The sequence below is a fragment of the Salvia splendens genome, chromosome 22 (genome assembly GCF_004379255.2).
Source record: "Salvia splendens isolate huo1 chromosome 22, SspV2, whole genome shotgun sequence".
NCBI classification, from domain to species: Eukaryota; Viridiplantae; Streptophyta; class Magnoliopsida; order Lamiales; family Lamiaceae; genus Salvia; species Salvia splendens.
This window is the reverse complement of record NC_056053.1, coordinates 4,840,845-4,854,966: the sequence shown is the minus strand read 5'-3', so window position 1 is coordinate 4,854,966 and position 14,122 is coordinate 4,840,845. Positions and strand designations below refer to the sequence as shown.

The window sequence follows — 14,122 nt, the reverse complement described above, 5'->3', positions numbered from 1 at the left end:
TATTATATAATAAATAAAAATAATATTTTAATTTTATAATTCTTGAATTAAATATTATAGTGTATGGAACAGCAGCCCCTGCTGTGGAGGGCAGCACAGCAGGGGATCCAAGCCCGAGAAATTCAGTGGCGTGGAGAAATTATGTCGGAAGACAGGGTTCAGGTTCAGCCCTGCCCGCGGGCAGCTTTAGCAAATGTCAATTTAATTTGATCATTTATGGATATATGCTCTTTTACCACATTAGGCTAATTTTATTCATATCATCTTTACACATGAGTTTTGACGAAAATAACACAGATTTTTTATATACAGATAATTAGATTTTGTCTACGGCATTCAACGAAATGCTTAAAATAAAGAGGGAACATCATTTTAGGTCCATGAACTTTGTCAGAGTATCATTTTAGGTCCGTGAACTTTGAAAATCTTATTTTAGGTACGTGAACTTTGAGTTAGTATCATTTTAGGTCCTTTTTACTATTTCCAAGTTTTTTCAGACGAAAATACCCTCAATACCTTAAAATATATATATTTTTAATAAATTTATCATATACTCATATTTTTTTATAAATATCTTTACAATATATTTTTGTCAAATTTTCTAAATATAATTTGACCTTAAATATTATCACTTAATTTTGTGACATGCAAGTAAAATTGCTTCTTCAATTTTTTATATTAATTTTTTTTAAAATTGAATAAAGAACTTTTCTTTAATAATAAAAAAATTGAATAAAGATCTTTTTATAAATATATTTACAATATATTTTTGACAAATTTTCTAAATATAATTTGACCTTCAATATTATAATTTAATTTTGTGACATGCAAGAAAAGATCTTTATTCAATTTTTTATTATTAGAGAAAAGTTATTTATTCAATTTTAAAAAAATTAATATAAAAAATTGAAGAAGCAATTTTACTTGCATGTCACAAAATTAAGTGATAATATTTAAGGTCAAATTATATTTAGAAAATTTGTCAAAAATATATTGTAAAGATATTTATAAAAAAATATGAGTATATGATAAATTTATTAAAAATATATACATTTTAAGGTATTGAGGGTATTTTCGTCCAAAAAACTTGGAAATAGTAAAAAAGACCTAAAATGATACTAACTCAAAGTTCACGGACCTAAAATAAGATTTTCAAAGTTCACGGACCTAAAATGATACTTTGGCAAAGTTCGTAGACCTAAAATGATGCTCCCTCTAAAATAAATTACGCATTAAAGTTTATGGGCATAGAATAAAAAAATGAATTAATATTGTTGTGTTGTACAGCTTATCTGAGAAAAGTCAAAAAGTAGTTGTATCTTAAAATTTGTTTGAGGATCACAATGTGTATTAATGTTACAAACAATATTGCCCGATGGGGCGTAGCGCATTTGACAACGGAGGGGCAGATCTTGCTGCAATGTTACAAACAATACAAATACTTTTTAACTTTATCTGGATAAGATGCACACCAAGACAACAGTGAATTCAAGTTTTTCGACTCTCTGCGCAACTTGAACTTTAATAGCATAACTTGGTTTAAGCGTTTCATTACATCCTGCAGGCAAATTTAATAATGTTATACTATTAATTTAATAATAACGTAGGTTTCACTATCCTCTAACACTACTTTAACCACCATTCTTCTCTCTCTTACTTTATAATATCATTCTCTTCATCTCTCTTACTTTACTAATTTTGTGTTAATTTCCGTGTCATATCCATTGCCCATATTCTTATGGGAATGAGAGAGTATGACTTAATTATATTGAGATGATTATAAAAAGAATATGACTCAACTATGATGCAATTTCATCAGTCGACGCCGACGATGACAATAACGTTAAAAATGTCAATTGTGTCGAAATGGCAAGAAATTCGCAAGATTCTCACGAAATGGACTAACGAGTCAAACTCATTATTTTCACCACGGTGTACGATTAATTTCGGGCAATTGACATCGTTTAACGGGCAAAATCATCATTTTATTATTTTTTTCCGAGCTTTCTTTTAAAATCCCTAATTTCGTTCATAATATTTCCAAACCGCTTAAGAATAGCATGTTGGTTGTTTTACAACCAATTCTAATTATTACTTATTAGAATATTTTGAATTTAAGAAACTAGGGTATATGTAGGGGTGGGTAGGTACGGTATACCTTACCGAAACCACCATACCGTATACCTTATCGTAAATACGGTATGCGAAAAAATCATACCTTTACCTTACCAAAGTTTTCGGTATACCGAACTTCGGTATACCTTATTTTCGGTATGACGAATTTCCATACCGATACCGTACCTCATTTTCGGTATACCATACCGAAGTTCGGTATACCTGACTTTCAACATCAATTAAAATAGAAAATTAGTGTTTTTAGAATATTATTTATATTTTATAATTTTAAAAATAAATTAAATATAATTTATTCATAATTATATTTATATTTCACAATAGATTTTATAATTTAAAAATATAAAAAAATATATTTTATACTCCCTCCGTCCCGCACTACTCGCACCTTTCCTTTTGAGCACGGAGATTAAGGAATGAGTGATAGACAAAGTCAACAATTACGGCTGTAGGTATAAATTGTTACTAAAAATGGAAAGAGTGCAAATAACTTGGGACGCCCAGAAAGGAAATAAGTGTAAGTAGTGCGGGACGGAGGGAGTATATAATTGTGTTTATATTCTTGTGGTATATACCTTAGTTTACGGTATATACCTTAATTTACGGTATATACCGAATTTCGGTATGCAGCGGTATACCGCGGTATTTGAAAATTCATACCGTTACCTTACCGAAATTTTTCGGTAAGGTATCATACCGTACCGAAAGTCACGGTATACCAAAAATTCGGTATTTTCGATATTTTTTCGGTACGATAAGGCCGGTATTTCGGTATTTTGGTATTTTTCCCCAGCCCTAGGTATATGTGTTTTTTTATTAATGCAGTCATTCTTACGACACGTAATTCGCAATAAATTATAATGAATAAATTATAATGAGACAGAGGGAGTATATTAGATTATTAGTGAATGACATAAAACAGAAAGAAATAACACGTCAGAAAATTCAAAGGAAATTATGTTTGTTTCTTGTTCTCAAAGAGTCCTATTTGATGGCTCATTGGTCACTCTCAAGTCACAACACTTCAAAAAAAGAGAAGATACAATGATTAATCTTCATTTTCCATTTTGTTATTCAAAATCTTAGCACCCAAGAAAGTTTGACTAACTCACAAATTCACCACTATATAATTTGCTTAGCCTAGCTATCTTATAGAATCAAACTAAACTCCACATTACATTTTAGCTATGATGAACCAAAAACACTATTCATATAATTGGTTTTCTTCAATTCCCCTGTTGGGGTGCGTTTGGGAGTCTTTAATATGCCTATTTCTTGGTGCCAATGAAGAGGAGAAATCCACAGCTGCTATTTGTGCTAATGTGGCTGCACAAAATCATTTTCGACAACCTCAACACATCAAGACAGCATAATCATGACTTTTGATTTCTTCCATTTTCATCTATATATGCAGATGTACTATAATAATTTTGTCAGGTTTCTATATGATTTAATTAGAGTGTAAAAGATTAAGTTTCTGAGTAATTGATGAGTTTTTCTAGCTTTTACATATTACATATTATGTGGAAAATAGGTGAATGCTGCATATTTGAGGGCAAATGATACAACCTAGATAGATAATTAGCATATTACAAATTATTTTAGATACAATAGCTAACTGTAGTTTTTTCTTGAACATGTGTATCTAAACCAATACTACTAGTATTATTTAGGGTTTTCATCGTCAACTATAATCGTAGATTGCTTTTGCATGCATTTCATAATTTCTTTAGTTTTTACAATTATTTTAATAGAGAATTGTGGTATGTTTTAAACATATGCGATGAAAAGGATATGTGATAAAATAGTGATACATGCACGAGTGGTGAGTTAATAGTTAAGCTATAAATAGAAAATGTAATGTGTACAAAATTTGTGGAATTTGTACATTTGTACATATATAAAAGAGGAACTTTGGGGAAAATTAACAAAAATGACATGATGAAGATTTGGATCAAATATATACAAATAATATTTATATGTAGATAATTAGATTTAAATCTTACTAATAAACAGAAGAATACGAGATGAAGGTAATAAAATCTAAATAAAAGTTTTGTTTTGTTTACTGTGATAGTTGGGACTTTGGGAGAGGTTAAAATTTTTTGAATAAGGAGTGAAAAGGATTTGGAAGGTGATCTGATAATTTTTGTTTGGACTATAAATATATGATTTAAGTACCATAAATCTATTCACTTAACAAATAATTTTCATTATATTCGTATTTGAGTTTATAGCAAAAATTTATCTCAATTTTAGGTGTTCTACCTTTTTATCAAAATAGTTTGCTGTCTCAACTCTTGCAATCGCCGGCATATACTATCAATGATCGATGAAACGACTGTCAATGATCGATGAAACGAGGGGCAGTATCCTTCTTCTCAGTTGATGAGAGCTGGTTCACGCAGATAAACAATCTCCAGTGGCTGCCCTACTACTTGCCGTTTCAGCGACGAACCAAGGTGCCATGTAGGAGTTGCCAGAGTTAACTTAATAGTTTTTCGGGCCATTGTTTTAAGTTGCGAAAAAAATCAGAATCTGACCAAACTTCATGAATTTTCCAACAATTTACCTCAACTAGTTTCTTCATTATGATAAAGACGCATATAAGCAAAGAAAACGCAATACGTTTCGACCAAATAAAACTAAAATCAATGGGAATATAAATGGCTAATCAAGAAGTAGAGTAATTGGTAATATAAGACCATCATCTGTTTTCTTAAGATATATGTAGTAGATAACCCTGCCAATTATCATACCGGGGCTATAGTTTCTGGATCACGACAGACATCGCAATTCCGGCTTCATCTATCGTCTGGTCCAGATCAGCAAGCTGTTTGGGAGGGAAGCCCATGGATTGCAGCTGATAATTCCTTGGTCCATCAGGTCTCGATGCATCAATGAAGCCCTGGATGTCCCTGATCGTGTGGTGGTTGTTGAATCGTGAAACCATGCGTGTACCATCTGCCAACCTCAGCTGGATAGACGTGGAAGGCTGCCCCTGATCAACAACCAGGCCAGGGGATGGCGTGGGAGCAGCAGCCAACACAGTATGAACGCTGCCCGCCTCCACTGGCGCTGCTGTGTCACTGGTGCTACCTAGAGTTCTTCCAACACCTCGGAAGGGAAGGCTCTTTTTCGGTGGCTCCTGTATTTACAAAAGCATGAGCAGCTATCAAGATGAATGACTGCTATATCGAAGTGGTTTCTGGTGAAACGAAACTGATATAAAATCGTTAGAAATGAGCATGAACCTTGTAGTCTCCTTCCTTCCTTGTAAGATTAACATGAACAGCAGACCTCATATCTCCGGGAGCGGGTGCAAGCTCCCTTGGGCACTCGGACTTTGCAATGCTCTGCATCATGATATACATTTACAAAGACCGCCATTGTTTTTTAGGAAGTTTATACACAAAAGAGAGAGAATTAGAAAAATCTAGAGCTATGACAAAAGGAATCCTGATCTAACACTATAAAACACTAGACTAAACCAATGAGATAAACCACCTTGGCATTACTCGCAATCACAAGAAAGAAGTCTACGCATAACAAAGAGCTTCTCTAAAACAAATTCTAAAGACCAAACAAACATAATAGTATGCGAATCATCACAAGACTAATCTACTACGCAATAAAAACACTCATTTTAATCAATGCGCCATACCACCTTGGGAATTACTCATCAGCACAAGAACGGTATGCATAAAAACAGCTTGTGTAAAGATCGAACGAACAAAGCTGCAAGAATGTACCTCCAAGAAGGGGGCGTTGGCAGGGTCATCCAGCCTCCTCAGTGGTCCATCATCAATTGTGAATCCATTTCTCCAAAAAGTGATGTTGTGGGTAACAATTTGAGGCTGCTCTGGCTCTGGGGTAGCAGACGACACCTCCCCAGAGAGTAACCTTCCCGTCCCAGCGAAGCTTCTTGAGCTCGAAGAAGGCAACTGGTGTTCAGCTGCTGCTTCTACACCTCCTGATTGTCTTGCTTGATTGAATATTGCGTCCACATTATTCTCCTTTGGTGGACCACGAACAAGCATTCCACTATCGCATGCAAGAAGAATAGCATTAGTTAAATCGAAATGGTGCATAAACTACAATTTTTTCATCATTAATTAACAAGCTAGGGTTTGAACTTCATCGTATTCAGAGATAATAATCGAATTTATTATCCACAGACACACAATTTCTTCACTACATAATGAACTAGTATTATTTGATCAGTTAATTTGTAACCTAATCACAAATAATAATATGAAATTTCATCTTAATTAATCACTAAAGGCATATTCTACCTCTTTTCTCCGCCAGTGTAGTAGTCTTGAGGATCGAAATCGGGATCACTATCAGAATCCTCATTTTTAGGGTTTTTATTCAGATCGGCGAGAGTCCTAATTCCACCGCCTCCACGTCTCGCGCCTCCAGCAGCCGAGCCGCCAGCACCACTTTTACCGGCGGAGTGGAGACTATACGGTCGGGAAGTAGGTGGCGGCGAATGGGATCGCGACCGGGAAGGCGACGGCGACAGCGACTCCGAAGGCGAATAGTGAGAATTCGACTGCGCCGCGGGGGAAGCCGGAGCGGCTGCAGCGGGCTCGATGTGATTAGCGTCTTCTATGAAGGTTGAGACCGCGGCGTCCACATCGAAATTGTGCGATTCGAGGAAAAATAGGGCTTCGGGTTTGGAGGCGCAGGCGGTAATCTCGCAGAAGGTGTTGATTAGGCCAATATGAGGGTGACCGTCGAGGGTTGCGTCTCCGGCGAATTCCGGCGACTGATTAGCCATTGTTGGAGAGCTCTTTTTAGATATATTCTTTTTGTTGAGGAATTTTTGTGTTGGATTTGGATATATAATTATACTTTTATATGAACCGAATCAAGGGAATTGATAATTTGGCCCATTAATCAATTTCGCATTTTAGTTTTATGTTGTCACGCTTAATGTAGTTTTTTCAACCATAACATCTCCAAGCGCATCCGCAATGGTGCGGATGTCCATGCGGACATCTCGTGGACATCTCAAAAACACCTCTTGGCACGTCATAAGGACTTCTCACTACACTGTCACGTCATAAGGACATCCCATTGCATAGTGGCGGACATCCCCAAGGACATCCCGACGGACTTCCCACATTAATAAAAATTCACAAATTCACTAAATTAAACAATTTACGGAATTAAAATTTACGGAACGATTATGGAATAAAAATTTCATTAAATAAAAAAAGAAAGGTACATTTAAAAAAAAACTAAAAAAAGTGCATTTCAACAAATAAAAATTTCATCCGCTGCCATACTTCTTCAATTATATCGTTCTGAGGTCGAATATGAGTTTGTTTTTGGCGCATTTATAGAATGAAATTCAACTAACCATATTTATAGAATTTTTGAAAAAAAATATAAAATAATCGGGACGTCTGCGCGGACGTCCGTGGGGTCAACGCAATAGCGGACGTTCGCAAGGACGTCGCGACGGACGTCCCGGAAACGCCGCGGAACTCCGGTATCTGCAGCGGGCGTCCGTATCCGCGTCACCTTTGTACAATGGCGGACGTCCGCCGGGATGGGTGTCATTGCGGATGCTCTAATAGTAATATCAATTCTTATTTCAATCTTATCTTAATCCACAGTTTAATAGACAATTTTATTAATTAAAAAACAAAAGCTACATTCTTAATTTGTTTTCGACCATCTGGATCAAATGTTTACAGCTACGAGACTCGGCTTCATTTAAAGTCGAAGGGATCCTTAAAATTTACCCGACTTGTAAGTACCGCATCACCTATATATTTTATGATGGATCCAACTCGGTGACATCGTTTGCGGGTTAGATGCACTCGGCGTTGTAGTCGTCCACTTGGCCTTCCTCCTCTTTGTACTTTATGGCTCATGGGACTGACTATCGAACTATAGTTGTGTGCCAAAACTCTAGGATGTAGTGAAAGAGTGTACAAGAATATTGCATGAAATGGGTAAACCTAGGCACCTAAACCAACCAATCCAATCAATCCAACAACATGTGTCATTCCGAGAGGGCTGAAGAAGTTGTCAAGAAATAGAATTGTGGTTCAACATGTCCTAAAATGTAAGTTTTTTTGGCCTAATTGGTGAAATCAGGTGTATAAACAAAATTAAACCTTGATAGGTCGATAGATCGATCTCAAAAGCCTTGAATAAAAGCTAGAATTGATGGCGTCTAAAATAGTTGCTCGAAATCCTTATGATAAGCCAACGAAACTAGTTAGTAGTTCTTGCTAATGACAAGAAAGGGGGTAAGCGATAGATTCCTAAGGTTCAACTTGGAAAGAGTTAGTTTACTATAAAAGAAAAACACGATCAAAGAACGTGAAAATTGCAGCTTCATAATCAAGAAATGAGGATAAGCAAGAAAATCTTGAATAACCCGCCTTATCTCTGTGTGTTGTTAGGAAAGAATTGATTTTTCCTTGAGAAAGGAAAGAATTGGTTTACGATAGAAGTTAAATCTTGAAAATTTCATTGCATGAATCAAGATTTGCAACCCTTCATAATTATACAAAGAAGATAACAAGAATGAGCGTTTTCTTATATCGCTTCCCTCATCACACGAACGAGCAATATAACACTCGTGTCCAGTACTAAGATACATTTCTGAAATGCTAACAAAACGGTTTCTGCAGATTGCAACATTAGAAAATTAAATTTTAAGTAGTGTGAAAAATGACTTCCATCCCTAAACATTGTGCGCATGCGGGATTTCCCTATTGAACCCTTCACCTTCAAACAGCTAATGTGATTCTTAGTTTATAAGGGAAGTATTGGACAATATAGGAGAAGATGAAAACTATGGCATTTATTATCCTCATATTTTTTTCAAATTCATTACGTTTGCAGTGTTTATAAGAGCATTAGCAATGATGACCTATATCCAGAGCCCATCTCATAACCTATTTTTATTTTTTCCTACCACGTCAACAGGCCCATCTCAGAGCCCATCTCATTTCCATATCATCATTATTTTATTTCACCTTTAATTGTTGATGTAAATTAAAGACAACGTAATATACGGCAAAAAACATATTTCATTTTAAGAACTAAATAAAGCATAAATGTCAAAATAATATAAATAAAATTACATAATAAATTCATTCTAGTGAGAGAAAAATGTGAAGTAGAGAAGGATGTGGGTGTGTGAAATGAAGGAGAAGAGATTAAGGTATTTATAATAGGAGAAGAAAATTAAAAAATTCTTTTTAAAAAAAAATATGAAAATAGGCTCCGCCATCGGCCCGAGCCTCCACAATGGAGGCCCATCGCAGGGCCGATGTGGAGCCGATGAGGTATTGGCTGGGACGATTGATCGGGCATGGGGCTGAGCGTTGGGGGTTGGAGATGGGTTCCCTCCCCACAATGGTGGCTATGACAACCGATGGGGAGGCCGATCACTCGGCCCTTGCGATTAGCCTCCATTGCTGGTGCTCTAACCACATTGATCCAACACGTTTTCACCTTACGCAACATAGTTTCATCACTAATTGAGGCTAAGTCACACAAAACTACAACTTTTTTCATTAAAAATCATAGATAAATCAAAATAGCAATCATAATATAATGTTTTCTTTAGTACGTCATTAATTAATATGTTTCAATAAAGGTTAGTTTAAAACTGTAAAATTATTAAATGATAGAAAAATTTTGCCCGGGACAAAAGATTTGACCCTAGTAACCCAAATACTCTCTTTTAAAGGATGTGAATATTAGGTGGGAGCAGTGAACTGAATTTTGGTTGCATTTGACTTCGGTAATTTATTTTATCGATTATAATTTTTTTTTTGCTTTTAGGTGATAAATCACATCTTCAATTAAATCTAAACACGAAACAACATTCAGATAACCTAATAAAGGGTTGGACATTCTAATTTATTCAAATTATTTGCAACATTTAGAGCATCTCCAATAGGTTAGGACGTCAAATAGCCCTCAAATAGCCTTCACACTGCCACATCATCAGCACTACAATTCTTCTGTCACATCAACTGGACATCAAATAGCCCTCACATAGCCTTCACACTACATATCCACATCACTAATAACAATTATATAATTTAATTTACACTCGTATCAACATACGGAATTTAATTTACGAGACAAATACGGAAAATTCGAATAATAATATTAAAATTTAAAAAGTACATTAATTTTTAAAAAAAGTACAATAATTAAAAAAATTACTTTTAAAAAATTACATAAATTTGCATAAAAACTAACGTCTTGCAATCCTCTGCGCCCACAACTCTTCAACTAAATCCTTTTGCAGTCGAATATGAGCCTCCGTCTGACGCATGTCGGCATGTGCTTGGAGGAGGGCTTCTTCATCGTGCGGTACCCCATCTCGTACGTTGGCGGCGGTGACGCCGTGGCTTGGACCTGCTTCATTATCGTCGATGGCCGAATCAGTCAGTTGTACACCTTCATCTTCGACGATCATGTTGTGCATGATAATACAGGCGTACATTATATCAGCAATGCAGTCGACATGCCACAAACGCGTTGGTCCCTTAACTGCAGCCCATCGAGCTTGAAGCACACCAAATGCGCGCTCCACGTGCGAATGAAAATGAGGTTCAACGCGCGTATATATAGTGTTTTCGAAAAACAAAAAAAAATTTTAATCCGACGCCGGTTTGGCGCCGATCCGGGACGCACAATGGCGCCCGTGAGGATCGGCGTCGGAACCGGCGTCAGCGCGGGAATCGGCATGGCGACGCCGATTTTGACGCCGATTTCGCCGACGCCGGTTCCAATGGTTCGGCGTCAAACCGGTGTCGGCGAAAAATCGGCGTCGCGATGGTGACGCCGGTTATTGGAGATGCTCTTAGGGTTTGACTTTAGTACTTATGGATAGTCAAAATCAGTATCAACCTATATTCTCAAAAGCATAAAATTCGGAAACCATCATTAAATGTAAATGGGAGCGCCTTTGGAGGGTAGGTAGCTTTAGACTTAATTATACGATAGTGCAAATGTTCAATTGATTCCCCAAATGATTGACCAAATAAAAATGGCAGGCACTAGGCAGTTTCATATGAAATTGCAATTCAAAGTCCAATGGCATATTTGTAAAAAGAAAATGAGTAGAGATAAATTTATACTACTATAATTTTAAAATTAGTCAAGTTATCACTATACTATAACTATAATGTACTCTATAAAGAATACTCATTACCAATGGTATCAACTATATAATGTGTATGATTATAGAACAACAGATAAATTATAATTAATTATAAAATATTATGTATATACAATTGTGTAAATTTTGCTAAAAAAAGTTATGTATATACAATTGTGTAAATTTTGCTAAAAAAAGGTAATTGAGGGAGAGAGGTTTTAGGAAATGTATCACCATTCCTCAACTAGATCTTATTCACATAACCAAATTTTCTTCTTTTTTCATGCAATACCATCCATTGCCCCACACCTTACGGGTTACCCTATCCCAACCCCACAACCCCGAAAAGGAAAAAAGAGATTGAAGAATACCAAAAATAGTCTCCATCCAATTCTCATTTTGTTCTTGGCTAAACTAACTTTTATTGTTAGATTTCAATTTTTTTCTAGAATTTCAAAAACAAACATCAAGAAAGCAAAAAATAAAATCATGAGTTGGCCATTTCTTTAAAAATTGAGAGTGGTCATTGTTGATGATGAGATATTAAAAAATTCTCATCATCAACAATGCCAAGCAAACTTCAAAGAGCAATTGGTGCAGTCAAGGACCAAACCAGCATTAACCTAGTCAAGGTTTCAAACACCACTTCCTCTTCCCTTGAAGTTGCTGTGCTCAAGGCCACCACCCACGATGACGATCCGGTCGATGAGAAGTTCGTCCGCGAGGTCCTCCTTCTCGTCTCCTCCAACAAGTTCCACGCTGCGGCCTGTGCACGTGCCATTGGCAAGCGCATAGGCCGCACGAGGAACTGGATTGTGGCGCTCAAGTCTTTGATGCTCGTACTCCGGATCCTTCAGGACGGCGACCCCTACTTCCCTCGAGAGGTCTTCCACGCCATGAAACGTGGCGCGAAGATCCTCAACCTTGCCTCCTTCCGAGACGAGTCGAGCTCGAGCAGCCCGTGGGACTTCACGTCCTTCGTCCGGACCTTTGCCCTCTACCTAGACGAGCGCCTCGAGTGCTTCATCACGGGCAAGCTCCAACGGAGAAGGCACGTTAACGGGTCGGTCAAGGAGAGCCCGACCTACCAACGGGCAACGATCGGTGGCAAGCGGTCTAGCGAGCCGGTTTTAGATATGAAACCGGCAATACTCCTCGACCGGATCACGTATTGGCAACGACTGCTCGACCGGGCCATCACCACCCGGCCAACGGGAGAGGCCCGGATCAACCGATTGGTCCAAACTTGTCTATACGACGTCGTTCAAGAGAGCTTCGATCTATACAAAGACATCTCAGATGGCCTCTCTCTCATTCTTGATAACTTCTTCCATCTACAATTCCAAAATTGTGTCGGTGCCTTCCACGCTTGCGCTAAAGCTACAAAGCAATTCAAAGAGCTAAACAATTTCTACACTTTATGCAAAAGCATAGGCGTTGGGCGTAGCTCTGAGTATCCAAGCATTCAATCAATATCAGAACACCTAATTGAGGCTTTGCAAGAATTCTTGAATGAACAATCCACTTCTCTATCATCCAATGCAAAGGTCATTCAAGACAAAGAAACAGAGAGAGGCAATCAGGGGGAGAGATCGTTGTCCGACGTGGGATCGTCGTGCACCTCGCTACAATACCTAATCAACGCCACGGCGACGAAGACGTCCGCGTGCTCGGCCATCTCCATTGATCTCGAGGCTTACGCGGAGCCCCCACAGCGAGACGAGGCGTTCATGATGAGTGAGACGTCCTCGATCAGGTCCCTCCCCGTCTCCTACTCCATGGTCGACCTCATCTCGCAGTGGGACGGGTCGGACCTCGATGACCGAGAACAAAGACATCACAGATTCCCACAATCGTCACCCTCTGACAATTGGGAGCTCGTGTTGACCGAGACACTAGCTTCGCCATCACCACTATCCTCACCCTCACTACTACCAATGTCTGACAAAATGCCAGTAGCACATGATGCAGAGGAGGCGGGCCCCTCTGCTGCCCATGCTGGCAATTTGTCAGACAATTGGGAGCTTATTTTATTCGAGCCGGACCTACCGCCTCCGCCGCTGCGGCCATCTCAACCCTACCAACAAGTACAAAGCCACCCAATGCCACCAAACAACTACTACAATCCATTCTTAGATGATCCAATTGAAGCACAAAGCCTTCAACATACGGTTTCAATGCCTACATTTCGTGCAGTTCCTCAGTTTCCAATTCAATTTCAAAATCAAAGTCCATTTTTAGGACATAATGAGGTGGAACAATTTTCGAGGAGCAATTCATTGGATCAACAATTTTTGGCAAGTGAGCAGAAGCAGTGGTTGATGAACCAAAACAATGTCATAGGCAAGTATATGATATCTAACTTGGATTATTAGTATAGTTGGTGATTACTGTGTCGTGACGAGTTCGATTTTTACGGATGCCATCTAATTCTTACTTAAAAGTTTACTTCAAAAAGCAGTTCAGAGGGAATTCTATGTATACTTGAGATTATTGTTTGCTTTCTTGGTTTTGTTTTAATTGGTATTGTTGTATGTTTGTTTTTGACTTTGTATTATTCAAGAATAGGTTTTGGTGTAATTTATGGGTTTAATTATTAGGTAACCCCACCATTTGTGTTTTTGAATTCTCATTCAAATAAATGTATGTATGACATAATAATTTGCATCATTGCAGCAAAAAAGGTGATTCCGTCGCCTTGGCGGCCCCACACTCCGGCCCGACATCATGTGAGGGGGTTCAATCATGGTACGCGATAGCCCGTTAAGGGGGAGGCCTTAACCCACTGGTTGCCAGAAGCCCATCTCCCAAGGCCTCACACTTATGCCTGAGAGATGG

The 14,122-nt window shown here is 37.8% G+C and overlaps 2 protein-coding genes across 2 annotated transcripts; one reads left to right on the top strand and one right to left on the bottom strand.

Moving 5' to 3' along the window:
• Positions 1–4,762: 4,762 nt before the first annotated feature.
• Positions 4,763–6,986, bottom strand: LOC121787883 (plant UBX domain-containing protein 4-like). The gene is made up of 4 exons (XM_042186732.1): positions 6,429–6,986; positions 5,886–6,177; positions 5,388–5,489; positions 4,763–5,281 (listed from the first exon to the last, which is right to left on the bottom strand). The coding sequence occupies exons 1-4, from the start codon at positions 6,917–6,919 to the stop codon at positions 4,898–4,900; spliced, it is 1,269 nt and encodes a 422-aa protein (XP_042042666.1). The 5' UTR covers positions 6,920–6,986; the 3' UTR covers positions 4,763–4,897.
• Positions 6,987–11,764: 4,778 nt separating this feature from the next.
• Positions 11,765–13,834, top strand: LOC121786511 (clathrin coat assembly protein AP180-like). The gene has a single exon (XM_042185147.1). It carries the CDS (start codon positions 11,851–11,853, stop codon positions 13,657–13,659), a length of 1,809 nt encoding a protein of 602 aa, XP_042041081.1. The 5' UTR covers positions 11,765–11,850; the 3' UTR covers positions 13,660–13,834.
• The last annotated feature ends 288 nt before the right edge of the window (positions 13,835–14,122 follow it).